The following is a 13,487-nucleotide window of genomic DNA, read 5'->3' on the forward strand; positions in this document are numbered from 1 at the left end:
AAGGGACTCCTTAGTAATGATTGGTGAGAGTATGTGATCTTGGCGCTTCTTTAAGAAATGAAGAACATTGAATTATTTTAATATGTCAGTTGAAAGTTATTTTTACTTACATTTGTCTAATGATTTTTTTCCATAATAGCCTCAGTTTATACCAACAATTAGGATCCCTGAGTTCACTACCACCTGCCAAACTTCAGCACCTAAGGTGAGCAATTAAAGTGGAATTGAGCCATTTGTAACATCTCGCATATGAAGGATAAGACTTATCAAGGGCTAAATGTCATCATGGTTTAATAGGTTCAGAAAGTGAAGCACTGTTACATATTTTTTCACTGTCATCATTTTTTTCTTATTAGAGTAATACATGTTTATTAGGAAAAACTCAGAAAATAAAATATAAATAAGAAATTTAAATCACCCATTGTTTTACTGCCTGGAGACATTGACCATTTTAAATATTTTAATGTATTTATAATTGTATCTTTAGTATATCCTTTCCAATATATTTCAAGATATATTTCATAGAAAAATATATATTTGTGTATTATATAAAATTATACATTTAAAATCAGAGAGAGTGTGTGTTTGTCCTTGGATATATATTTGCCTAGAAATATGTTGTGTATGTAATTTCTACATTGTTTCTTGTTTCTGCTAAATGTCATATTATATTCCTCAAATGTCTGTTATTATCTAAAATTAAAAATTTTTCAAACCTTTAGAGTTATACCACACACAAAAAATTATGGAAAACTCTTTATAATTTTGTTTCTTCACATTTCTTAACAGGCAAATGGTGGGATTGATGAACCCCAACCAAACTTCAGATGAATAGATTACTGACCTATATGCACCAGGGATCCAAAAGCAAGAAAGTCTTTGTTGGGGAGGAAGTCAGGAAGCACAGTGTATTCTCAATTTGCATCCTCAAAATCAGAAAGTTTCTTGACTCAGCTGAGCTCTGCTAAATCAAATTCTGAATGAGCCATTACAGCTGTATACATTTGTCAACGTATTTGCAACATACATTTGCCAAAATTCTAAGCTTCTGATTTTTAAAATTTTTATTAGAAATAAATATCATCTAATGTCATAAGATTATAAGGGAAATGGTAATTAATTATAAATAAGCCAGCTGCCAAAAATTAAAAGCATGTTCTTTGTTATTTAAGGGAAATATGAAAATTCAGAGAATCAGGCCTTCCGGTGATGACTTGATGCATGAGTCTCTTTCATCCTTTGAGCTTTCGGTCAACCATAGAGACTGGAAAAGTAACACAGGAGAGGCGGATTCCGGTGTAGAGTATGTTTCAGAGACTAAAATTACGAAGAAGCCTATGCAGAAGAAAGTGAAACCTCAACAGTGGAGACATCCAGCCGCCCTGCTGGAAAATGTCAAACTAGCTGAGAGACCCCAGGTGTTTTTTTTTTCTTCTCTTATTCACAAACTGTATAGTAATTCACTTTTCCAGGAATAGCATTCTGTAAGGGTTTTGCTTCATTTTCACATTTTTAAAGCACTCTAATTATAGCATACACATTGTAATCTGAGTTTCCTGGACAAGGTCCCAATTTCTTTTTTTTTTTCTATATTCTCTCTTTTGAAGCAAAAGTCAGGTTGCTAATATCAGCACCGAAGGGCTCCTAAAGAGCACCTCTGTGGGATAAAGATTTTAATCTGTATTTAAGAGAGAAATATTTGTATAGGATAAACCTGTAATCTTGAGGATTTTGCATTCAATGCTTTATAGCAAAAATGCTTAGCCAAATTTTACGTAAGTAGTTATCCCTGTAGTCAAAGTTCTGGAAAAATGAGATGTGATGTTGATAATAGAACTAAGTGCTGAGCTTGATTTTAATGAATGTACCACCCTAGAATTTCCACGTATCTAAGTGAGTTTGTTTCTTTTAAAAGGAATCATTACACTTTTATTCTTACAAGGTTACACTTATTTAATTCCTCTTTGAGAATCTGCCTTCAGATTCAGTATATAACAGTAACAACACTTACAACTGAGTGGGCATTTACCCTGTGCCAGATTCAGTGTTAAATGACTACAGATATTATCTCACTACCTTTTAAAAAATCTTTTATAAGCCAAAATTTATTGCCTAGTTTATCTGCCTTCTTAATCAAATTTGACTTCTAATGTCTTTTTACTGTTTCCAAAAATTAAATTCACCCTTAAAGGGTGAATATGGGGCACATGGAAAATATTCAAATGAGTTACCATAGGTTCTGAAAGCAAGAAACTAATTTGATTAGCAAATATCCACTGAGCCCTGTGTAAGATACTGTGTTAAGCATGGTGGGAGACAAGATTTCAGGCATGGTTCTTTCAGCAGGAATTATTCTGAATAATAGTTACATTACAGAAATATCTCACACATTTGTGAGATATCTTTGGAAAATGGTATGGATTCTTGAAAATCTTTAGTGATGGAGACTCATTACCTTCTAAGGCAGCCTTTCTCATTTCATTTTTGGGTAGCTCATTCTCTTAAAATATTTGAAATCCAGTTCCCTATAATTTTGAAACTTTGGCCCTAAGTCTTTTCTTGAGACTATAGAAGAAGCTAAGCTGAATCTGTCTACAATCTTCAGAATTTTACTTCAAATTATGTATCATATTTGAATGTAAAAATTCATCTGTTCAGCAGATACTCAACTTCTGCTATGTCTAAAAAACTTCATGCTTATAGTATAAAAAGTAGTTGCTATTACTTTATAGTTATATCTCCTTTAACCCCTGATTTCCATTCATTAGCTGTAGAATTTCAAGATTTGGGATTTGTAGGCCTATTTTGTGGGTGGATTGCATGCTCCAAAAACAACGTACAAGTGATCGCAAAGTTGAAGTGAGCCCAGGTGTTAGAATAACACATTTTAGACTTTAAATATGGAGATTCACATAGGTATATGTGAATATATATATATATATATAAAATCATCTATTATGTGCCATTCAGTATGCCAGCCAGCTACAGGGGATTCAACTATGAGCAAAATCACATATGGTCCCAAGCCCCCACTGAACTTATAGTCTAGTGATGGAGACAGACAATCCAATGATTATACAGACAAATGTGAACTGCTACTGTGGTAATTTTTATGAAATAGTAGCATGAATCATTGTAATAGGAGATTTGATTCTGGGAGGACAGAGAAGTCTTCCCTGAAAAAGCAATGACATATAACTTTTAGGATAGAATTCCAGCTAAGTGGGTAAAAGGGGAGGAAGAGCATTTCCAATCAATGCAAACATCATTTGCTAATGAGGGAACATGTAATACAAAGTAACTTAAGAAGACAACTAAGCTATGGTGGGGCAGAGAGGGAAAAGGGGGCTGTGGTGTGATCAGAACCATGCAGGCCTATAGGCTTTGATAAGTGGTTTTGTATTTATCCTGAAAGCAATGGGAAACTACTGAAGGGTTTTAAGCAGGGAGGTGGTGTGATCTTATCTTCCTTTAGAAAAGATTGCTTTGGTTGAGTATGAAAGATGGATTAGTAGAGAGCAGAGTGAATGTGGGCAGAGCAGTTAAAAGGCTATTGCAATGGCCCTGTGGGGAAATAACGTTGTGGGTGAGGGTGATCCTGTGGAGTGAAGAGGAGTGGATACTTTGTTCCTTGTGTGTTTGCCTTGAGGAGGGAGCACTGGCCTGTTTGTTGAGATATTGGGTGTAGATGGTCAGAGAAGCTGAATTCTGTTGAGAGGCTAACTCAACCAGGCAAAGGCCTAAAAAGTCCATTGACTTAATGACTTAGTGGTAATAGGGATGATCACAGGAAGAATTTTATTTTTGTTGGACTAGAGAGAATAGAAACCAGATTAGAATGGATTGATTAGCAAGTGGAAGATAAAGAAATGAAGACATGTTGTACGTCAACTCTTGGGAAGATAAGTTTACCTCAGAAGATAGTCTATACTAAGAAAATCTGGAAGTGAAGTGGATAGATCAGAAGACTGTGAAATTTTTCATGAGAACTTGAAAAATGAATTTAGTCAGGTTTAAACTGCAGTTCAAAAGGCTTTTGATTACTTGAGGATTATTTGCAGTACATTCTAATCTCCTATCCAGTTAACACAACAATAGGCATTACCACTTCCATACAGAGGAAGTACAGGAAGTGTGATTAATTTTGATATTAGCCTAAGTAGATGGAATTAGGAAGACAGGCTAAACACTCCAACTAAATCTTATTATGTGTTCCAAAAGCTTGATAAAAATGGCTCTGGAATTAGCCAGTGTTTTACCTTATATATACCACAATTCAGCTCTCTTAATACAGGTAATTAATTAATTGTTCTTCCTAGAGAATTGTTTTATCACATACTTGAATTTCTCAGAAGATTCCACTTTTTTTATACTAATCCCCCCACACCATTTCCTGAAGATGGGGCTCCCAATAAAAATAATGTATTTGTTTCCTACATCTGCAACTTTTAATTCCTTTGAATTTTCCCTTAGTTTCCTTGATTAATTCATTTCACTCAACAAACGTTTATTAAGCATTTACTCTGGGCTGGGTGCTGTGGACTCAGAGATAAATAAGACAGGTTTTGCCCTCAAGAAGTTGAGTCTACCTCTAGCCATTCCAATCAAAGGAGACCTTTCCCTGTATCATAAGTTTTTCATTCCAGTGGTTTCTCACCTTTTCAAATATGAAGAAACACTTTTCAATATCAAAAAGTGACTGCATTTAGGTCTTTAATCCATTTGAGTTTATCTTTGTATATGTTGTTAGAGAACGTGCTAATTTCATTCCTTTACATGTAGCTGTCCAGTTTTCCCAGCACCACTCATTGAAGAGACTGTCTTTTCTCTATTGTATATTCTTGCCTCCTTTGTCGGTAATTGACCATAAATGCATGGGTTTATTTCTGGGCTTTCTATCCTGTTGCATTGATCTATGTGTCTGTTCTTGTGCCAGTACCATACTGTTTTGATTACTGTAGCTTTGTAGTACAGTCTGGAGTCAGGGAGCATGATTCCTCTAGCCTCTTTGTTCTTTCTCAAGATTGTTTTGGCTATTTGGGGTCTTTTGTGTTTCCATACAAATTAAAACATTTTTTGTTCCAGTTCTGTGAAAATGCCATTGGTAATTTGATAGGGATTGCACTGAATCTGTAGATTGCTTTGGGTAGTATAGTCATTTTAACAGTATTGATTCTTCCAATCCAAGAACACGATATATCTTTCCATTTGTGTCATCTTCAGTTTCTTTCATCAGTGTCTAATAGTTTCCAGAGTACAGACCTTTTGCCTGCTTAGGTATGTTTATTCCTAGGTATTTTATTCTTTTTGATGTGACGGTAAGTTGGATTGTTTCCTTAATTTCTCTTTTTGATATTTCATTGTTAGTATATAGAACTGCAGCAGATTACTGTATATTAATTTTGTATCCTGCAACTTTACCAAATTCATTTTCTGGTGGTGTCTTTAGGATTTTCTCTATATAGTATCATGCCATCTGCAAACAGTGAGTTTTACTTCTTCCTTTCCAATTTGGATTCCTTTTATTTCTTTTTCTTCTCTGATTGCTGTGGCTAGGACTTCCAAAACTATGTTGAATAAAAATGGTGAGAGTGGGCACCCTTGTCTTGTTCCTGATCTAAGAGGAAATGCTTTCAGGTTTTCACCATTGAGTAGGATGTTACCTGTGGGTCTGTCATATTTGGCCTTTATTATGTTGACGTATGTTCCCTCTATGTCCACTTTCTGGAGAGTTTTTATCATAAATGGATGTTGAATTTTATCCAAAGTTTTCCTGAATCTATTGAGATGATCATATGGTTTTTAGTTTTCAATTTGTTAATGTGGGGTGTATCACGTTGATTGATTTGCAGATATTGAAAATTCTTGCATCTCTGGGATAAATCCCAGTTGATCATGGTGTATGATCCCTTTAATTTATTGTTGGATTCAGTTTGCTAGTATTTTGTTGAGGATTTTTGCATCTATGTTCATCAGCGATATGGAACTGTAATTTTGTTTTGTGAGATCTTTGGTTTTGGTGTCAGAGTGATGCTGACCTCATAGAATGAGTTTGGAAGTGTTCCTTCCTCTGTAATTTTTTGTAATAGTTTCTAAAGATAGGTGTTAATTCTTCTTTAAATGCTCGATAGAATTCACCTGTGAAGCCATCTGTTCCTGGACTTTTGTTTGCTGGGAGTTTTTTAAATTACTGATTCAATTTCAGTACTGGTAATTGGTCTGTTCATATTTTCTATTTCTTCCTGGTTCAGTCTTGGGAGATTGTACCTTTCTAAGAATTTGTCCATTTTTTCTAGGTTGTTCATTTTAATGGTATATAGTTGTTCATAGTAGTCTCATAATCCTTTGTATTTCTGTGGTGTCCATTTAATTTCTCCTTTTTCATTTCGGATTTTTTTGATTTGGGCCCTCTCCCTTTTTTTCTTGATGAGTCTGGCTAAAGGTTTATCAATTTTGTTTATCTTTTCAAAGAACCAGCTTTTAGTTTCATTTATCTTTTCTATTTTTTTTCTTTTAGTCTCTGTTTCATTTATTTCTGCTCTGATCTTTATGATTTCTTTTCTTCTATTAAACTTGGGTTGGTTTGTTCTTCTTTCTCTAGTTCCCTTAGGTGGAAAGTCAGGTTATTTGAGATTTACCTTTCCTGAGGTAAGCTTGTATTGCTATAAACTTCCCTCCTAGAGCTGCTTTTTCTGTGTCCCATAGGTTTTGGATCATTGTGTTTTTGTTTTCACTTATCTCTAGGTATTTTTTGATTTCCTCTTTGATTTCTCCAGTGATCCACTAGCCGTTTAGTAGCATATTGTTTAGCCTCCACGTGTTTCTGTTTTTTGCAGTTTTTTCCTTGTAATTGATAATAAAATAAACTCAAAATGATTAAAGACCTAAATGTAAGACCGGATACTATAAAAATCCTAGAGGAAAACATAGGCAGAACACTCTCTGACATAAATCACAGCAATATTTTTTTTGATCTGTCCCCTATAGTAATGGAAACAAAAGCAAAAATAAATAAATGGAACCTAATTAAACTTAAAAGCTTTTGCACAGCAAAGGAAACAGTAAACAAAATGAAGGGACAGCCTACAGAATGGGAGAAAATATTTGCAAATGATTCAACCAACAAGGGATTAATCTCCAAAATATAAAAGCAGCTTATACAGCTCAATATCAAAAAAAACAAACAACCCGGTCAAAAAATGGCAGAAGATCTAACTACTGTATACATTTCTCCACAGTAGACATACAGAAAGCCAACAGGTACATGAAAAGATGCTCAATATCACTAAACATTAGGGAAATGCAAATCAAAACCATAATGAAATATTACCTTACACCTGTCAGAATGGCTGTCATCAAAAAACCCACAAATAACAAATATTGGTGAGAAAAGGGAATGCTTGTACACTGTGGGTGAGAATGTAAATTAGTGCATTCACTGTGGAAAACAGCATGGAGGTTTCTCAAAAAACTAAAAATAGAACTACCCCATGACCCAGCAGTTCCACTCCTGGATATATATTTGAAAAAACCAAAACACTACTTTGAAAAGATACAAGCCACCCAATGTTCATAGCAGCATTATTGACAATTGCCAAGATATGGAAGCAACCTAAGTGTCCATCAACAGATGAATGGCTAAAGAGGAGGTGGTTCATATATATACAATGGAATACTACTCCACCATAAAAAAGAATGAAATGTTGCCACTTGCAGCAACATGAATGGACTTTGAGGGCATTATGCTATGAGAAATAAGGCAGACAGAGAAAGACAAATACTGTATGATATCACTTATATGTGGAATCAAACAATACAACAAACTAGTGAGTATAACAAAAAAGAAGCAGACTCACAGATATAGAGAACAAGCTAGTGGTTATCAGTGGGGAAAGGGAAAGGGAGGCAATATAGGTGTAGGGAATTAAGAGGTACAAACCACTAATGTATAAAATAAGCTACAAGGATATATTGTACAATACTGGGAATATAGCCAATATTTTATAAAATGTATGTTGAAACTGTCAAAAAAAATGTTTTAAATGACTGCAGACATCTCACATGATACTAGGCATATTCAGTATCTACTGATTAAGAACAATATAATAGGGACTTCCCTAGTGGCACAGTGGTTAAGAATCTGCCTGCCAATGCAGGGGACACGGGTTCAAGCCCTGGTCCAGGAAGATCCCACATGCTGTGGAGCAACTAAGCCCATGCACCACAACTACTGAGCCTGCGCTCTAGAGCCTGCGAGCCACAACTACTGAGCCTGTGTGCCACAACTACTGAAGCCCATGCGCCTAGAGCCTGTGCTCTGCAACAAGAGAAGCCACTGCAATGAGAAGCCTGCACACTGCAATGAAGAGTAGCCCCTGCTCACTGCAACTAGAGAAAGCCTGCTCACAGCAACGAAGACCCAATGCGGTCAAAAATAAATAAATAAAATAAATAAATTTATTTAAAAAATAATAAAAGAAAGCCATCATAGATATTTTGAAATGAATATATATCTTATTTCCCCCAGCGACATCGGCATAAATTTTAAGAACAACGTATATATCCATATGAGACATTATATATTCAGTATATAGACAGTAATTCATGCAGATTCTTTGCAAAATACTACAAGCCCTTTGATTCACCATTGAGCACTATAATCTACACCACACATTTCATACTTAACTTGCATTATAATATTATGTCGTTGTTGTTTTCTATTATTTAGCTTTCACATGTGAATATCTAAGTCATACTTCTTGAAGGCAAAGATCAAAAAATGAGTTTCCTCTGTTTATCCTACAGAAGTCAGCAGTTACTAGAGGCTGAAGAAGCAAAGAGTGAAGGTGGTTTAATGTGTACCACTGATTGCTACTAATCCTTGTATATTTTTTGTTAATACCTTGCTATAGGCCTCTTCCTGGGAAATGAAGAGGAAGCAGAGACAAAACCCTGTGCAGGAATGTAAGGCTCTGATTGAAGTTGAAACCAGCAACAGCAATTTGGATATAATCCAGGTGAGATAAACTTTACTGACTAAATGACGCCTTGAAATTTATTCACATCCATAAAGATGAGAGGAATCCAAGAAGCATTTCACATTAGTGCCTCAAGTAACTGAAACGTTTAATTGAATAACCTAGTTTTTAGGTGAAGAAACAAGACTCAGAAAGTTTGTTGCTTGCCTAAAGCTACAGAAACTAGTAAAAATACAACTGGGACTTATACCTCCTGACCACTAGTTCATAATGCTTTTCATTTTAGTTATCAGGGTGAGAAAGCTTTAATATTATGTTAATGTGTATGCGTGTGTATATATAAAACTGAAAGTTCATCTCAAAACCTGCATGCCCAAATCCAAAGCCTCTGAACCTTTCTGTAATTCACAGTGTGGATTCTCACCAGAAAGTATAATTGTAATCTGACTTAAATTAGGCCACTGCCATAAGTCCTGGTAAGAGAAGTCTTTTCAAGAAATATGGACATACTTTCCATTTACTTCTGTAGATTGTGTATCCCTGATTCTAACTTGGTAGTCAATTTCAAAGACCTACATATCTGGACTACTGTACCCTAGACCCCAGCAGAGTTGCCTTCCCTCACTGAACCAAGTGTAAAAGCCCTTAGCGTATAGGAAGAATCGACTCAAGGAATATGAGCAACACTTCATCTGTGAAGCCGTGTTAAAGACACTGTCCATTATGTTATAGAGAGCCCTTTGTGTTATAATAAAAAGGTTCATTTGAATGTTTAAATTTAATATCAGGAAAAAATCAATTTCATATTTTCTTTTATCGGAATATGAATTTTATTACTCACTGTATTTCTCTTTATACCTCAGTTGCCAAGAAGCTTATAACTAAATTTCAATTGAAATAAGAATAACTATAGTTGCCATGATTGTTGTTATTTTCCGACATAATAATATAAGTGAGAGTATTCAGAAAAAGGCCTGTGTCATTATACATGTCTTAAGGTAAATTACCTCAAAATGCTGTTTAGGATTGTGGATTAAGTTTCAATTATAAATGAGCCAATGAGGAGCATAATGTCTTCTGACTTTAGCCTAATTTATGTGCTCTTCAGCAAAACAATATTGTCACAAGGCACATGATATAACAGTAATGGAGGTTTTATTTTTAAAAGTTTTCATTATGGAACATTTCAGACATAGCACAGTCAACCTGAATGTGCCCATTTCCCAGCTCCAACAATTATCAACTCATGGCTGGTCTTGTTTCATCTGTATCCTCCCCCTCCCTTGCCACCCTCATTACTCCCAATCATCATATCATTTCATCCATCATTATAATTGGTTTAAGAAGGTATCTGAAGGGATGTTGAAAAGCTCTAGGAGTGATTTGTGAATGAGAATTTATTGACAGTTAAATCCAGGATGTGAAGAAAGTGAGCACCAACATGTTTCCAAAAGGAAAAGGGCCAAACTTTAATCAGAGGCCAGAAGACTACAACTGGTGTTGTCAATAACTCAACCTCTTTACCTCTTTGAAGCCAAATGTGATGTAACTGTACCTGTGAATATTACTAGTCACGACCTGCTTTGCAGAATCTTCAAAGTCTTTGTGTGTTTTTCATGTAGCCATTGCTTTGTCACCTCCCTAAGCTTTGCATGCAGCTTTTAGCAAGTGCTTTTTCACAAATTAGGTATGACATTTATACTAAATTTTTTGCTGTCTTTTTATGTCATATTTCTCAGGTTCTTATGTTACTTGTGTGAATGTGTGTGGTGTGATTTATTTGTGTCCTATGATCCTGACAGGAGGTCTGTTTTCAAATTCATCGTATCTGATTAATTTGGATAAATACTGTACATTATCCAGTAATGCCCATTAATTTTTCTGTTTGGCTGTGGTTGCAGCAGTTCAAGTAGGAAATAATTGCTTCTGAATGCTTGTCTGCCTGGACTTCTTAAACTCAGAAATTAAAAAAAGATTGTTCTTAACCCCTGGGCTCCTCCCCAGTTATCGTCTAACTGTGGTGCTTGTGTTGTGTATGTGTGTGTGCATGTGCTTTAATTCTGACCCTGCGCCTGTCAAATTTAAAGAAGGAGGGTATGCAGGGCTGCAAGAGGTTATCACTTAAGGAAGAGCAATTGCCTACCCACCACCTGCTGCAATTAGGTGCTTTTTATTATTTTGGTGAATCTACTGCAGCCCAGGATCTTATTTTCAGATGTAATAGGCTCCAAAATATATGTTCAGCTCCACAAACAAAGTCCGTCTCACAGGAATGACTTCACATTATCCAAACTCCCAAGACCGTCATATTATATCGTAACGGCAGTTTAGTCATTTAAAATATAAATACAGCCTCAGTCCACTTGGAAGTTACATTCTGACTTTCATTGTGTATTCTTTCCCTTTATACCAGTCTGCATGGGTTGGCCAGTTACAGTCTGATGGTGCTGGTGAGCTACGTACCTGAATATTTAAAGGGCTTCCAGCTAAGACAGCCCACTGTGTCCATCTCCCTGCATGGGATGACAGGGTTGATGTTACCAATTGCAACTGTAACATTAAAAGGGCACTGGCCCAGCACCCTCATCCTGTGCCTCCCTGTGCTCTTCTGAGTGTGTTTTTTTCACATTATATGGAGAACATCTCTATTCTGGTCAGCACATTCTTACTTTTGTGTATTGTTAATGTCTGTCAGTCTGCCTTTGGAAAGGATTTTTTTCATATTAGGGCATTTCATTTCCCTCTCTTCCAAGTTTCAGGCACATGTCACTCTGGCTCTTGTACCAACAGTTGTGCAATTTCAAGTGAAATGTTAAGAGTATTGATTACTTTTCAGATTTATATTGAATCTGACCACCGCTGATTATTTCAGCTATATTGTCGTATAATCTCCAAGATCACCTCATCTGCTGTGGCTCAGGGTTATAACAGTTTGATCTGTTTTCCTAACTTCTTCCTCCTCCCACTCCCCTTAATCCTTTTTTATTGGGGGGGTGTCAGATTTTATTACAATAATAAAATTGAATTTTTATTCTAATTGAGCTTCTCTTCAAAAATCAGTTAGGGTTTTACTTTATTTTTATTTTTTAAACATCTTTATTGGAGTATAATTGCTTTACAATAGTGTGTTAGATTCTACTGTATAACAAAGTGAATCAGATATACATATACATATATCCCCATGTCTCCTCCCTCTTGTGTCTCCCTCCCTCCCACCCTCCCTATCCCACCCCTCTGGGTGGTTACAAAGCACCGAGCTGATCTCCCTGTGCTATGTGGCTGCTTCCCACTAGCTATCTATTTTACATTTGAAAAATACTACAAATAACTCAATAACTACAAATAACTCAACTTCGTTTCTTTTGATGGCTGAGTAATATTCCATTGTGCCACATCTTCTTTATCCATTCAAATGTTGAGGGACAATTAGGTTGCTTCCATGTCCTGGCTGTTGTAAAGAGAGCTTCAATGAACATTTTGGTACATGACTCTTTTTGAATTATGCTTTTCTCAGGGTATATGCCCAGTAGTGGGATTGCTGGGTCGTATGGTAATTCTATTTGTAGTTTTTTAAGGAACCTCCATACTGTTCTCCATAGTGGCTGTATCAATTTACATTCCCACCAACAGTGCAAGAGGGTTCCCTTTTCTCCTCATCCTCTCCAGCATTTATTGTTTCTAGATTTTTTAATGATGGCCATTCAGACCAGAGTGAGGTGATACCTCATTGTGGTTTTGATTTGCATTCTCTAATGATTAATGATGTTGAGCATTCTTTCATGCAATTGTTGGCAGTCTGTATATCTTCTTTGCAGAAATGTCTGTTTAGGTCTTCTGCCCAGTTTTGGATTGTGTTGTTTGTTTTTTTTGTTATTGAGCTGCATGAGCTGCTTGTAAATTTTGGAGATTAATCCTTTGTCAGTTGCTTCATTTGCAAATATTTTCTCCCATTCTGAGGGTTGTCTTTTGGTCTTGTTTATGGTTTCCTTTGCTGTGCAAAAGCTTTGAAGTTTCATTAGGTCCCATTTGTTTATTTTTGTTTTTATTTCCATTTCTCTAGGAGGTGGGTCAAAAAGGATCTTGCTGTGATTTATGTCATAGAGTGTTCTGCCTATGTTTTCCTCTAAGAGTTTCATGGTGTCTGGCCTTACATTTAGGTCTTTAATCCATTTTGAGTTTATTTTTGTGTATGGTGTTAGGGAGTGTTCTAATTTCATACTTTTACATGTACCTGTCCAGTTTTTCCAGCACCACTTATTGAAGAGGCTGTCTTTTCTCCACTGTATATTCTTGCCTCCTTTATCAAAGATAAGGTGACCATATGTGCATGGGTTTATCTCTGGGCTTTCTATCCTGTTCCATTAATCTATATTTCTGTTTTTATGCCAGTACCATACTGTCTTGATTACTGTAGCTTTGTAGTATAGTCTGAAGTCAGGGAGCCTGATTCCTCCAGCTCCATTTTTCATTCTCAAGATTGCTTTGGCTATTTGGGGTCTTTTTTGTTTC

At 35.8% G+C, this 13,487-nt stretch overlaps 1 protein-coding gene across 2 annotated transcripts in view; it reads left to right on the forward strand.

The window, feature by feature from the left end:
- The window catches only part of MORC1 (MORC family CW-type zinc finger 1), a 352,246-nt gene that overhangs the window by 296,944 nt on the left and 41,815 nt on the right, over positions 1-13,487 (forward strand). For both annotated transcript variants that reach the window (XM_033432194.2, XM_033432196.2), the window contains 3 exons: positions 140-205; positions 1,173-1,418; positions 8,913-9,017. In XM_033432194.2, coding sequence (XP_033288085.1) covers positions 140-205; positions 1,173-1,418; positions 8,913-9,017 — 417 coding nt within the window. The remainder of the gene's footprint in view (positions 1-139; positions 206-1,172; positions 1,419-8,912; positions 9,018-13,487) is intronic.

The sequence above is a fragment of the Orcinus orca genome, chromosome 5 (genome assembly GCF_937001465.1).
Source record: "Orcinus orca chromosome 5, mOrcOrc1.1, whole genome shotgun sequence".
NCBI lineage: Eukaryota > Metazoa > Chordata > Mammalia > Artiodactyla > Delphinidae > Orcinus > Orcinus orca.